At 41.8% G+C, this 13,129-nt stretch overlaps 1 protein-coding gene across 1 annotated transcript; it reads left to right on the top strand.

Moving 5' to 3' along the window:
- Positions 1–723: 723 nt before the first annotated feature.
- Positions 724–6,772, top strand: LOC142704199 (uncharacterized). The gene is made up of 4 exons (XM_075848261.1): positions 724–797; positions 1,294–1,467; positions 2,380–2,479; positions 5,574–6,772. Exons 1-4 carry the CDS (start codon positions 726–728, stop codon positions 6,770–6,772), a joined length of 1,545 nt encoding a protein of 514 aa, XP_075704376.1. The 5' UTR covers positions 724–725.
- The last annotated feature ends 6,357 nt before the right edge of the window (positions 6,773–13,129 follow it).

Genomic DNA, 13,129 nt, shown 5'->3' with positions numbered 1-13,129 from the left:
AATCTCGACGTGAGGATGATCTCACAGAGGAGCCCCCTCCCAAACACTTAGGTGAGAAGAGATCACACTGCATGTTCCCTATATATAATGTCACCTCAGCTGCTGCAGAGCCTCACAGTTCATATCAAACACTAACTGCATAGTGTGCACCATGTCTTGTGAGATGTCAGCAATGTCTCCCCAGTACCCACCATGTGTCAGGTTGTCAGGTGTCAGGTTTGCATTGTCTGGGGGAAATATCTTAATTTTACTCTTCTCACCCAAAAGATATGCCATAAATGTCTGATTTATGGGGGTCCCACCTCTATGTGGAGAATGGGGGTCCCCCGACCCGCCTGGTGAGGTGATGACTTTATCCAGGTGGAGAATGAATGGAGAGGTGACCACACATGTGCACAACTCTCTTCATTCACTTGTATAGGAGTTCCAGAAACAGCAGAGCACGGCCAGATGTGGAGCCGCATCTATCAGACATTTCTGGCATATCCTGGGGAGAAATGTCTGTGTTGGGAATACCCCTTTATTCCATGTGGTGACGGCTCTGAGAAGATGTTTCTCTCAATGATGAATAAGTGAGGTTCTGTATGTCAGACATGATGTTGTCCCCTGTATGATTTCCATCTTCTCCTTTCTTCATAAAGATGTCTGCAGTACTAGATCCTAGTACCTCCAGTTTTCTCATCTTCTCTTCCACAACGTTCCTTCTCCTGAATGACCCACCAAGGATGGACAGGAATGAGATGAGCAAAAGAATATTAGACTTCACCTTGGAGATCATCTACCTGTTGAGCGGAGAGGTAAACTTTTCTACATTGTAGAACAAGTCACACATAGGGAAGGGACAATACAATACATAATAGGAAGTAATAGGAAGAATCCAGTGTCCTGTATAACAGCATCCAGACCTCCCAAGTGACGTCAAGAAGCCAACAGCAGTAAAGCTGAAGATCAGCCACCAATATGGTCAGTTATGTGTCATGTCACCAATGCAGCAATAGTAATGTTGTAGAGCAATGAGAATGACAAGGAACCAGGAGGATCAGGATGACATCTATATAGAAACATAGAAGATGACGGCAGGGGGAGAGCAGATGGTCTATCTAGTCCCCCCAATATTATTTCCTTTTTAGTTTTGGCCTCGTTCTATTTTCTCAATGTCTTTTTGTAGGTGAAGCCTCCAGTACTACAGATGTGGGGTCACTAGAAGTTTATACAGCGGGGTCACAATCTCCCTCTTTCTACTGAGGGGGGAATACTGTGTTCAGTTCTCTAAGTGTCTCTCTCCATACACAGGAGTACACAATAGTGAAGAAGGCATCGGGTGACTGTACGACTCCCATCATCCATGAGTCAGGAGGATGGAGCAGTAGTCAGAGCCCCATCACAGAGCCTCCCCCTCACTCCCGGATACATGAGAAGAAGATCTTAGAACTGATCTACAAGATGACCGAGCTGCTGAATGGAGAGGTGACACTGCTGGGAATGCTGGGAAATTCTACAGTAACAGCACTGGAGGTGTCTGGGTGATGACTGTATCATTGTGTTTGTCAGGTTCCTATAAGGTGTCAGGATGTAGCTGTCTATTTCTCCATGGAGGAGTGGGAGTATCTAGAAGGACACAAGGATCTGTACGAGGAGGTCATGATGGAGAACTACCGGCCGGGCACATCACAGGGTGAGATATAGATATATAATTTATATCTTATTAGTTTTTTGTTGCAGTGTTAGTTTTTATCATGTGCAGTATATACAGACATGTGATTCCTGATCTCCGATCACACGTTCCTCGCTTTGCTGCACTGCTGCACTAGGGGATGGTCACAGATTTGTTGTAGAAGTTTCTATATAACTGAATGTTGTTTTTTCTGCAGCAGGTACATTAATTTTTATTAAGCACAATCAGATGAGTTGGACAATCATAGAAATTTCTGCCTCCATTTCTCCATGTGTGAACATAGTCTTATATAACCAGTGACTGATCTGCGCTGCTCTTATAATCTCTGCAACATGAGGTGTGTAAAGTTCTACCATGTGGATACAGTGGACATGACAATCATGTGGCGATATAACAAAGGGTTAAATATCTTCCTTGTAAGACACAATATACAGGATCACTGGTAGTAATGTAGAATTTGGATCCAGGGATCTGTTCAATTGTTATCCGGGGACAGGAAGTATTTTCCACTTTATGTAGAATTGGGTCTCTGTCGTGTGATAATTGATTATTACCTTCCTCTGGATCTCCTGGGATTCATTATGTATATTAAGTACTTGCATTTCCCATAATTGAACAAGTATAGATCACCTTTCCTTAGAACTTTGCATTGTGCTGTTCCTCTGTTATTCCTCCTTGAAATGTATTAATTATTTGACATCTAGGTGTTACCAGCCGGGGGCGTGTCCAAACAGTCTGACAATGTCCAATCAGTGCTGACAATATCAGAAGGTGTAGGGACACGACTCTTTCACAAGGGGAATGGTAACACCCTTTTCCCAATTTAATCTTACATTTCCAGTAGGAATAACAGAGAAACGGCAGAATACCTTTCTATTATAGCTAGCAGTGACTTTTTCAGTAATTTGCTGTACAGTAACTCTTCTGTGGGTTGGGACCAGATGAGTTCCCTACGCACATGAATGAGTCTTGACCACCAATAACCCTGTTGCCGGTACACCGCTTGTCATTCCACTTTTGGTAGGATATAACCTTTACATACCAGAAACACCCGACAACACTGGCAGTTTTCGGGATACTCTGACTAATTTGGCCCTTGTCATTTTACACTTTTCCATGTTTTAAACACATTAACTTAAAATACGGACTGCTCACTTGCTGTCTAATATCCCCCACCCCCTTGTCAGGTGCCATTCAGTGGTTTTAATGTTATGGCTGATCGGTGTATATATGGATGAGGACAGTGGGGGTCATCTCTGTCATGGTGCTGTCCTGGTGCCACAGAAAACCAATTACCGGTAAATGTAATCCTAAACATTATTTTTTTGCCATAACAGCACCAGGGAAAGGAAACTTGGGGGTATATAACCGTAGAGCTTCTCCCAACACCTCAGTGGTTTCCCATCCCTTGTAGAGAGAAAACTTGGAGTAGTTGTTTTCATTACTACAGGTACTTTGTCTGACCGTGGGTTCTCTCTCGTAAAATTTTTGACTCCCATCTAAGCAGGGGATATTGTTCCAGGGCAAAGACCTGGTACTCTTTTGGTTGTCACAGGGCTCTTATAATAGAGCCCCTGCATCCTGGCGATTTCACGTGTATTCACAACCTTAGGAGGCAAATGCAATTGAATATTATGGCGGAGCAGAAAGTCAATGGTTCCCCACCATTCGCTCTGGTAGGCCACAATAGGCCTGTGGCTTGCAAAGCACTGGGACCGCGACACAGGTAGTGAGAAGCACAACATTGTAATCTCGGCTCTGATCAGTAAACATAGAAGTGTAGAGAGAAGTGTGTGATATATAGACAGATATACAGTAATCATGTATTCAGTCACTGTGTGTTTCCTACAGATGGATCCAGTAGGAGAAATCCACCAGAGAGATGTCCCAGTCCTCTGTATTCCCAGGACTGTCCAGAGGAAAATCACAATGTCCCAGAGAATCATCAGGTAGATGAAGCTGGGCCCTAAACCAGATCTATATAGGGGGTGTGGAGCTTTTTGGTCCTGCGATCATAGATGTGGTCATAGATTTTGGTGATTTCTTACTTTGATCTGTTAGATTCTTCGCACCCTCTGCTGTATTGTACTGAATTGTTACATATGTGAAATCAGGGGGAAGATCTGACTAATAATAAAGTGGAGGATGAAGCGGAAGAAGAGCGGGTGAGGGGCGATGAACCGTGTAACAGTGAAGTGGAGGAGGAAATTCCAGGAGGTGTTACCACAGGTAAGTAATAATGATATTAGAAAGTGAATTGGGAGGTTTGTCTTGCCTTTTTTGTTTCAGGCAGATATTACATGAGAGTTTATAGTAAAATATAAAATGCACTGAACACAATGGCTGTTTTTCTTCTGCCCTTTTGGTGCGTGTTTTGCCAGCGCAGCATTTTTTTTAAAAACGCGTCATGCTTCTCTATAGAACCTGAAAAACTTCAGAAAAAAATATGTTACAAATGTTTACATAAAAAAAACAAAAAACTCCAGATGAGATGCTTGAAAAACACGCATGAAATTCATGACGTCTTTAACAACTCAAGAATTGACAGGCATGACATTTCTGCGACTTTTTCCATTCATCTGTATGAGGTTTGCAGAAATTCCTAAACAGAAACTTTTCTATTTACATGAGTCTCATCTGCAGAAAAAATCTTCAACAAAGCAGACAGAGATGCAAGAAGCTACTATAAGGATTACATGAGAGAGTTCAGGCAGGCTATGAGTACAGGGAGCTTTACCAGAGAGAGGCACCCCCATTTTCTGCAGTCTGTCTACTCTTCTCTGTAACTAGTGACTGAATTTGCAGGACAATCGAGGGTGGACAACAAGTTATAGAAAAGGAGTCACCTAGTGGCAGTAACTTCATACAGACTTTGCAAGGGTAAAACAGAATTTTTTTTTGAAGATTAACACAAGTTTTTAATGAAAAGTCCATTTAAAGTGTTTTTTTTAAAAAGATTTATAAGGCTGGAATTAAGCATTCAGTATTTGTGGCACTTTTTGTGGTAATATTTGGTGCCATTTTTTGAGCCAAAGCCAGTGGTGGTTTTGAAGGGAACGGCTCACACCTTTCCTTCCTGTTGGATCCACTTCTGATTGACTATAAAAAAAAACTGCATGCAGCCTAATAGGACATAAATGTCTGCTATGTGTTTTGAAAAATATAAAAATCACAAAATCAATTTTTAATCCTGTACAGGAAAGTTTACCGCTCAAACAGCACTGGTTACAGTCCAATATCACATCGGTATGGACACTCCCAGAAAAATGCAGTAGACAATCCGCAATTTAGTGAGGGTGTAGATGGAAATTCTTGTCTCTGTTGTCCCACAGAGCTCCGTATCGTCTCTAGACTCCTGGTAGGGAAAAGATCCTATATCTCTAAAAGTTGAACGAAGGAGACATAGTGCAACACCCTCTGAAAACTGATCGCTCCAGGCTAAGTTTAATCCATACTCACAGAAATAACAAGGAATAAAAGCATCAAATTAGGCAAAAATTCCTAGGCGGCACGCAAAACACTATCATAGAGGGTGTTGCACTATGTCTCTTTCTTTCATCTATTAGAGATATAGGATCTTTTTCCTTACCAGATGTCTTTTAAACATCTAGAGACGATACGAAGCTCTGTGGGACTACAGTGACAAGAATTTCCATCTACATCCTCACTGAGTTGCGGACTGTCTACTGCATTTTTCTGGGAGAGAGTGTCCATACCCATGTGATATTGGACTTTAACCAGTGCCATTTGAGCGGTAAACTTTACTGTACTTTATGCCATTTAGGGTATTCTTTGGATCATACCCGATTTAATTTTACCTGCTCCGGTCTGAGGAATATACTGTGGGTATTAGAGCCAGGAGAAACTGCTGCATTTGTACAATTTTTAATCCTAACAGAAGATGCCAATGAGAACTCGATCAATTATGAAGTAGAAGATATCAAGCAGCAGTCTTCAGGAGAAAACCTGATTACCATTAATGTACATCCAAGACATCACAGTAAAGATCTGTTGTATATTTCCCCTAATCATGAGGAACCGTCTTCTGACCAATCACAGATTGTTACCACAAGTATAGCTCAGAAAGGGGGTAAAAGATTTCAATGTGGTAAACAGGTCACAAAAATCTCAGGTCTTTTTAAGCACAGAAAGTTTCACACAAGGGAGAAGCCATATTCATGTTCAGAATGTCGAAAAAGTTTTAAACATAAATCAAATCTTGTTATACATGAGAAAATACACACAGGAGAGAAGCTATATTTATGTTCAGAATGTGGGAAATGTTTTGCACAAAAACAACATCTTGTTATACATGAGAGAAGTCACACAGGGGAGAAGCCGTATTCATGTTCAGAATGTGGGAAATGTTTTACAGATAAATCAAATCTTGTTATACATGAGAGAAGTCACACAGGAGAGAAGCCATATTCATGTTCAGAATGTGGGAAATGTTTTCCATATAAATCAAGTCTTGTTAAACATGAGAGAAGACACACAGGGGAGAAGCCATATTCATGTTCAGAATGTGGGAAATGTTTTCCATATAAATCAAGTCTTATTACACACAAGAGAATTCACACAGAAGAGAAGCCATATTCATGTTCAGAATGTGGGAAATGTTTTACAGTTAAATCAAGTCTTGTTAGACATGAGAGAAGTCACACAGGAGAGAAGCCATATTCATGTTCAGAATGTGGGAAATGTTTTCCATATAAATCAAGTCTTGTTATACATGAGAGAAGACACACACGGGATAAGCCGTATTCATGTTCAGAATGTGGGAAATATTTTAAATATAAATCAAGTCTTATTACACATGAGAAAAGTCACACAGGAGAGATGCCATATTCATGTTCAGAATGTGGGAAATGTTTTACAGATAAATCACATCTTGTTAGACATGAGAGAATTCACACAGGAGAGAAGCCGTATTCATGTTCAGAATGTGGGAAATGTTTTACAGATAAATCACATCTTGTTACACATGAGAGAAGTCACACAGGAGAGAAGCCGTATACATGTTCAGAATGTGGGAAATGCTTTGTACAAAAATCAAATCTTGTAGTACATGAGAAAAATCACAGAGGGGAGAAGTAATTTTAATGTTCTATATATGGAAAATGTTCTCATGAAAATAAAATTTTTAAACTTATCAGAGAATTAAAAAAAATATATATTCTTGTTTGGAATGTGGGAAAGGTTATATGAGCAAAAAAAGATTTTAAACTCATCAGGTTATTCACAGACAATAACCCCTGGGCGATGCAGCCAATTATGGCCGTGTGAACACAGCCCCATTGCTTTAAAATCTGATGTGTCACTTTGTGAGATTAATTTAATCGTCCTTTAACCTTCATATCTGCCGTGTAGCAATGTTGGAAAATCATTTCCATAAACCGCTGTACATGTATGACAGGGAGTCTGCCCCATCACCAGTGCGTGTCAGCTGTACAGTCCTGGCCAAAAGTTTTGAGAATGACACAAATTTTGGTTTTCACAAAGTTTGCTGCTTCGGTTTTTATTGTGGCAATTTGCATAAAAGGGGTTGGCCAGTTTACTATGAAAGGCTTTTAATATGTGGCTGGAGGCAAAACAAGACACTTACTGATATAAACTCTTCAGCCCTTCTGCCTTATTCTCCACTTTAAGAAAGCCATGTCCCAGGTGAAGAAAATCCTGTCCCCCTCTATCACGCCGCCCTCTTCCACAGTAGCACGCGATATTGGCAGGCAGAAGACTGAGCTCGTCCATGCCTAAACTATACTGAACTTCCGGCCCCTCTTCTGCGCTTGTGCTGGTTTCTGACTCGTCCAGAAACAGCGCAAGCGCACAGAATACTCTTCGGGTGCCATCTGTGCATGTCCTTTTTAAGTTCATTATTTACACATGCGATCGGCCTGTCAGTTCAGGGTGATCGCACATCAATTTATTGACAGTGGTACTTCTCTGCTCTCACCTAAATTCAAGTATGCAGTTCCCCACTAGTAACTCAGAGAAAGATAGAGGCTCAACCTGGGCTATCCAGTGTCCACCCTATGTTCCCGATCCGGTGACAGGCAGCACACAGATATTGGAGCCTCAACCAGCGGCTGCCTTCACAAATTGCAGTGAGAACCTCTCAGTGGCATGCCTTCCCACCCTGCTTCCCACACGTTCCAGGAGCTATAGGTCATCAAAGGCCTCTTCTACACTCCACACAACCTGCTATATACTACTGTGGATTCGGTCTCCTCTCTGGGTATCTAGCACAGCGCAAAAGACTTGCACAAAGGCCGTGACACAGGTTCCCCACCGATTCCTCTGATAGGTGACTGGCCTGCAACCTTACCAGCTCCTACCCTGAGCAGCCACATTAGTACCAGTCATACTATTATATATATATATATATATATATATATATATATATATATATATATATATATATATATACACTACCGTTCAAAAGTTTAGGGTCACTTACAAATTTCCTTATTTTTGCAAGAAAAGCACAGTTTTTTTCAATGAAGATAACATTCAATTAATCAGAAATACACTCTATACATTGTTTATGTGCTAAAGGACTAGTCTAGCTGCAAACGTCTGGTTTTTAATGCAATATCTACATAGGTGTATAGAGGCCCATTTCCAGCAACCATCACTCCAGTATTCTAATGGTACATTGTGTTTGCTAACTGTGTTAGAAGGCTAATGGATGATTAGAAAACACTTGAAAACCCTTGTGCAATTGTGTTAGCACCGCTGTAAACAGTTTTGCTGTTTAGAGGAGCTATAAAACTGACCTTCCTTTGAGCTAGTTGAGAATCTGGAGCATTAAATTTGTGGGTTCGATTAAACTCTCAAAATGGCTAGAAAAAGGGAGCTTTCATGTGAAACTCGACAGTCTATTCTTGTTCTTAGAAATGAAGGCTATTCCATGCGAGAAATTGCCAAGAAACGAAAGATTTCCTACAACGGTGTGTACTACTCCATTCAGAGGACAGCACACACAGGCTCTAACCAGAGTAGAAAGAGAAGTGGGAGGCACCGCTGCACAACTGAGCAACAAGGCAAGTACATTAGAGTCTCTAGTTTGAGAAATAGACGCCTCACAGGTCCTCAACTGGCAGCTTCATTAAATAGTACCCGCAAAACGCCAGTGTCAATGTCTACCGTGAAGAGGCGACTCCGGGATGCTGGCCATCAGGGCAGAGTGGGAAAGAAAAAGCCATATCTGAGACTGGCTAATAAAAGGAAAATATTAATATGGGCAAAAGCACACATACATTGGACAGAGGAAGATTGGAAAAAGGTGTTATGGACAGACGAATCGAAGTTTGAGGTGTTTGGATCACACAGAAGAACATTTGTGAGACGCAGAACAACTGAAAAGATGCTGGAAGAGTGCCTGACACCATCTGTCAAGCATGGTGGAGGTAATGTGATGGTCTTGGGTTGCTTTGGTGCTGGTAAAGTGGGAGATTTGTACAAGGTAAAAGGGATTTTGAATAAGGAAGGCTATCACTCCATTTTGCAATGCCATGCCATACCCTGTGGACCGCGCTTGATTGGAGCCAATTTCATCCTACAACAGAACAATGACCCAAAGCACACCTCCAAATTATGCAAGAACTATTTAGGAAAAAAAAAAAACACTGAAAAAGGCCATACTTACAAATGGACACAGCCGGGTCAGAAACGCTGATGAAGGAGAGTGAGCAGGTGCTTTAAATAATAATAGCCACTCCTACTAGTCTTGAGGGGAGTGGTGTATGGTGCATGGGATGTGTAGTAAGAAATAATAAATGAATAGTGTATGTGCAAGTGTAATAATGTAAGTGAAATATATGGGGCAGTAATGAGTAAAGTGCCTCAAAAATAAATGAATATTGGGGTGCAAGTGTGTGAAACATGGAGGGATAGTGTGTAAGTCATGAGGCGCAACGTGTATAGCCAGGTAGAAGCCTATTTGTGACGCCTTCATATCATAGAGCGGGCTACCCTGCTTGCTAAGCCAAACAACAACACACCGTGCTTTCCCAGCATCAAAGACCCGGCTGTGTCCAAAATAAGGAAATATAAGTAATAATGAAAAATACCAGACTTGTGGGAGTGGCTATTATTATTTAAAGCACCTGCTCACTCTCCTTCATCAGCGTTTCTGACCTGGCTGTGTCCATTTGTAAGTATGGCCTTTTTCTGTGTTTTTGTATATAAGAACTATTTAGGGAAGAAGCCGGCAGCTGGTATTCTATCTGTAATGGAGTGGCCAGCGCAGTCACCAGATCTCAACCCTATAGAGCTGTTGTGGGAGCAGCTTGACCGCAAGAAGTGCCCATAAAGCCAATCCAACTTGTCGGAGGGGCTTCTGGAAGCATGGGGTGAAATTTCTCCCGATTACCTTGGCAAATTAACAGCTAGAATGCCAAAGGTCTGCAATGCTGTAATTGCTGCAAATGGAGCATTCTTTGACGAAAGCAAAGTTTGAAGGAGAAAATTATTATTTGAAATAAAAATCATTATTTCTAACCTTGTCAATGTCTTGACTATATTTTCTAGTCATTTTGCAACTCATTTGATAAATATAAGTGTGAGTTTTCATTGAAAACACAAAATTGTCTGGGTGACCCCAAACTTTTGAACGGTAGTGTATATATATATATATATATAAAATAAATAAATCTTGCAGCACTCCAACAGGATGAATGAAAGAACTGTGATTTATTCAAGCCAGCATACAGCGGTGCGACGTTTAGGTCCAACATTAGGACTTTTTTCAAGCATGCTTGAAAAAGTCCTAATGTTGGACTGAAACGTCGCACCTCTGTATGTTGGCTTGAATAAATCACAGTCTTTTCATTCATCCTATTGGAGTGCTGCAAAATTTATTTCTTCCGAATATTGATACAGTCCTAAGATCTGGACTGCTTGCTGGCACCCGTTCACATATGTAAGCCTTCTCTTTTATATATATATATACATATATATATATATATATATATATATATATATATATATATAAAAGCAACTTATGAGGAGCACTCAAGTAACATAAACATTTTAATCACCAGGACATCAGACAGCGACGTTTCACTCTCTCAATGACAGCTTTTTCAAGCAATACAAAGAATAGTGTTTACAGGGTGTGTATATAAGGAGCCAGAGCTCATTACACATCATATGTGAATAGTTCTACAAAAATCCAACATACAGTGAAATATCTACATGCAATATACCATACCAATAAAATATCTATGTGCAATATACCAAAAAAGTATAATAAAAACAGTGATAAAGTGCAAATTGCCATATACAATGTTTAAAAAGATCTAAAATGTTAAGTACATAATTACAGAGTCACGTTTGTTATCCCCATATTCAAATTAAAAACAAATCAGCAGTCGCCATTACACATGACAAGTTAGATACCGCGTGGAGAAGGTACAGTGAATAGCGGCGTCCCCACCGCTGTACTGCACAGAAACAACGAAGAAAGATGTTCATTGGATAAAACACGACATGTGGTCAGAATCAGCTGGACCGCACATAATAGAGGTACGGGATCGGTTTAACACCAGTGCAGAGCTTGCTCAGGAATGGTAGCAGGCAGGAGTCAGTGCATCTGCACGCACAGTGAGGCGAAGGCTTATGGAGGCTGTCGTGGTGTCAAGAAGGGCAGCAAAGAAGCCACTTCTCTCCAATAAAAACATCAAGGACAGACTGACAATCTGCAGGAAGTAGAGTGATTGCACTGCAGAGGACTGGGGTAAAGTTAATTTCTCTGATGAAGCCCCCTTGAGACTGGGACATCTGGAAGAATGATTGTCCGGAGAAGAAAAGGTGAGCGTTACCATGAGTCCTGTGTCATGCCAACATAAAGCGTTCTGAGACCATTCATGTGTGGGGTTGCTTTTCATCCAAGGGAGTGGGCTTACACAATTTTGCCTAAGAACTGTTCCATAAATAAAGAATGGAATCTAAACATTCTCCAAGAGCAACATCTCCCAACCACCCAGGAGCAATTTGGTGATGTACAATGTTTTTTCCAGCATGATGGAGCAAAAGTGATAACTATGGATAGAGATGAGCGAACTTATGAAAAGTTCGGTTCGGCTAGTTCGCCGAATTTCACGAAAAAGTTCGATTCGGACCGAACTAGTTCTGACCGAACCTGTAATTTCTGTGCGCCAAGCATGGTACTATTCAGGATGCTGAAAGAGTTAATGGGCTGCACTAACACTTTCAGCAACCTTGACAGTACCATGCTCGGTGGGGAAAATACAATTTTAATGTAACAAAAAAAAATAAAAAATACGTTCATACTTACATTCCTCCTGTCCGGCCTCCAGCGATGACATTTCATCCATGTCTCCGCTTGCTGCAGCCAATCACAGGCTGTAGTGGTGGTCACGCACGTCACGTGACCGCCTCTGCAGCCAATCACAGGCTGCAGCGGCCTCTGCAGCCAATCACAGGCTGCAGCGGCCTCTGCAGCCAATCACACGCTCCTCTCCTGAAATATTCTGTGCTGCTGTGAATTTTGCTCTTACCATTACGTAGCTCACAGTCTGTTGCCTCTCCTCCACTCCTGTCCTCAATAACACCTTCACATGATTGGCAAGTCACCACCCTGCACAAGATCCGCACGCTCATCTCCTGAAATACTCTATGCTGCTGTGAACTCTGCTCTTACCATTACGTGGTGACTTGCCAATCATGTGAAGTTGTTATTGAGGACAGCAGTGGAGGAGAGGTAACAGACTGAGAGCTACGTAATGGTAAGAGCAGAGTTCACAGCACCACAGAGTATTTCAGGAGATGAGCGTGCGGATCTTGTGCGGGGTGGTGACTTGCCAATCATGTGAAGGTGTTATTGAGGACAGGAGTGGAGGAGAGGTAACAGACTGAGAGCTACGTAATGGTAAGAGCAGAGTTCACAGCAGCACAGAATATTTCAGGAGAGGAGCGTGCAGATTCTGTGCTGCTGTGAACTCTGCTCTTACCATTACGTAGCTCAGTCTGTTGCCTCTCCTCCACTCCTGTCCTCAATAACACCCTCACATGATTGGCAAGTCACCACCCCGCACAAGATCCGCACGCTCATCTCCTGAAATACTCTGTGCTGCCTTAAACTCTGTGGACAGGTCAGGATCCTGTTTCTTTTAAATGCTGCTGGGGAACCCGCTCGATCCACTATATAAGGCTGCGCCTCCATCCTCTTCTGCCCCAGTCACTTATTCCCAAGCACTGTAGTGCATCTTTATATAGTGGATCGAGCGGGTTCCCCAGCAGCATTTAAAAGAAACAGGATCCTGACCTGTCCACAGAGTTTAAGGCAGCACAGAGTATTTCAGGAGATGAGCACGGCCGGCCACGGGCAGCCGGTCGTTTTTCCGAGCCGTGCTCCCATTATAAAGTATAGGAGCACGGCCCGTAAAATAAAAAAATAGAACATGTTCTATCTTTATAACGGCACGG

Source organism: Rhinoderma darwinii, chromosome 1 (assembly GCF_050947455.1).
Source record: "Rhinoderma darwinii isolate aRhiDar2 chromosome 1, aRhiDar2.hap1, whole genome shotgun sequence".
In the NCBI taxonomy this organism is placed as follows: Eukaryota; Metazoa; Chordata; class Amphibia; order Anura; family Rhinodermatidae; genus Rhinoderma; species Rhinoderma darwinii.
The sequence above is the reverse complement of the archived record's forward strand: the minus strand, read 5'-3'. Positions and strand labels throughout refer to the sequence as shown.

Coding starts and splice junctions, on each gene's coding strand:
- LOC142704199 (XM_075848261.1), top strand. CDS start 726: ATGGACAGGAATGAGATGAGCAAAAGAATATTAGACTTCACCTTGGAG. Junction 798..1,293: donor TCTACCTGTTGAGCGGAGAG/GTAAACTTTTCT, acceptor CTCCATACACAG/GAGTACACAATAGTGAAGAA. Junction 1,468..2,379: donor CCGAGCTGCTGAATGGAGAG/GTGACACTGCTG, acceptor TTTGACATCTAG/GTGTTACCAGCCGGGGGCGT.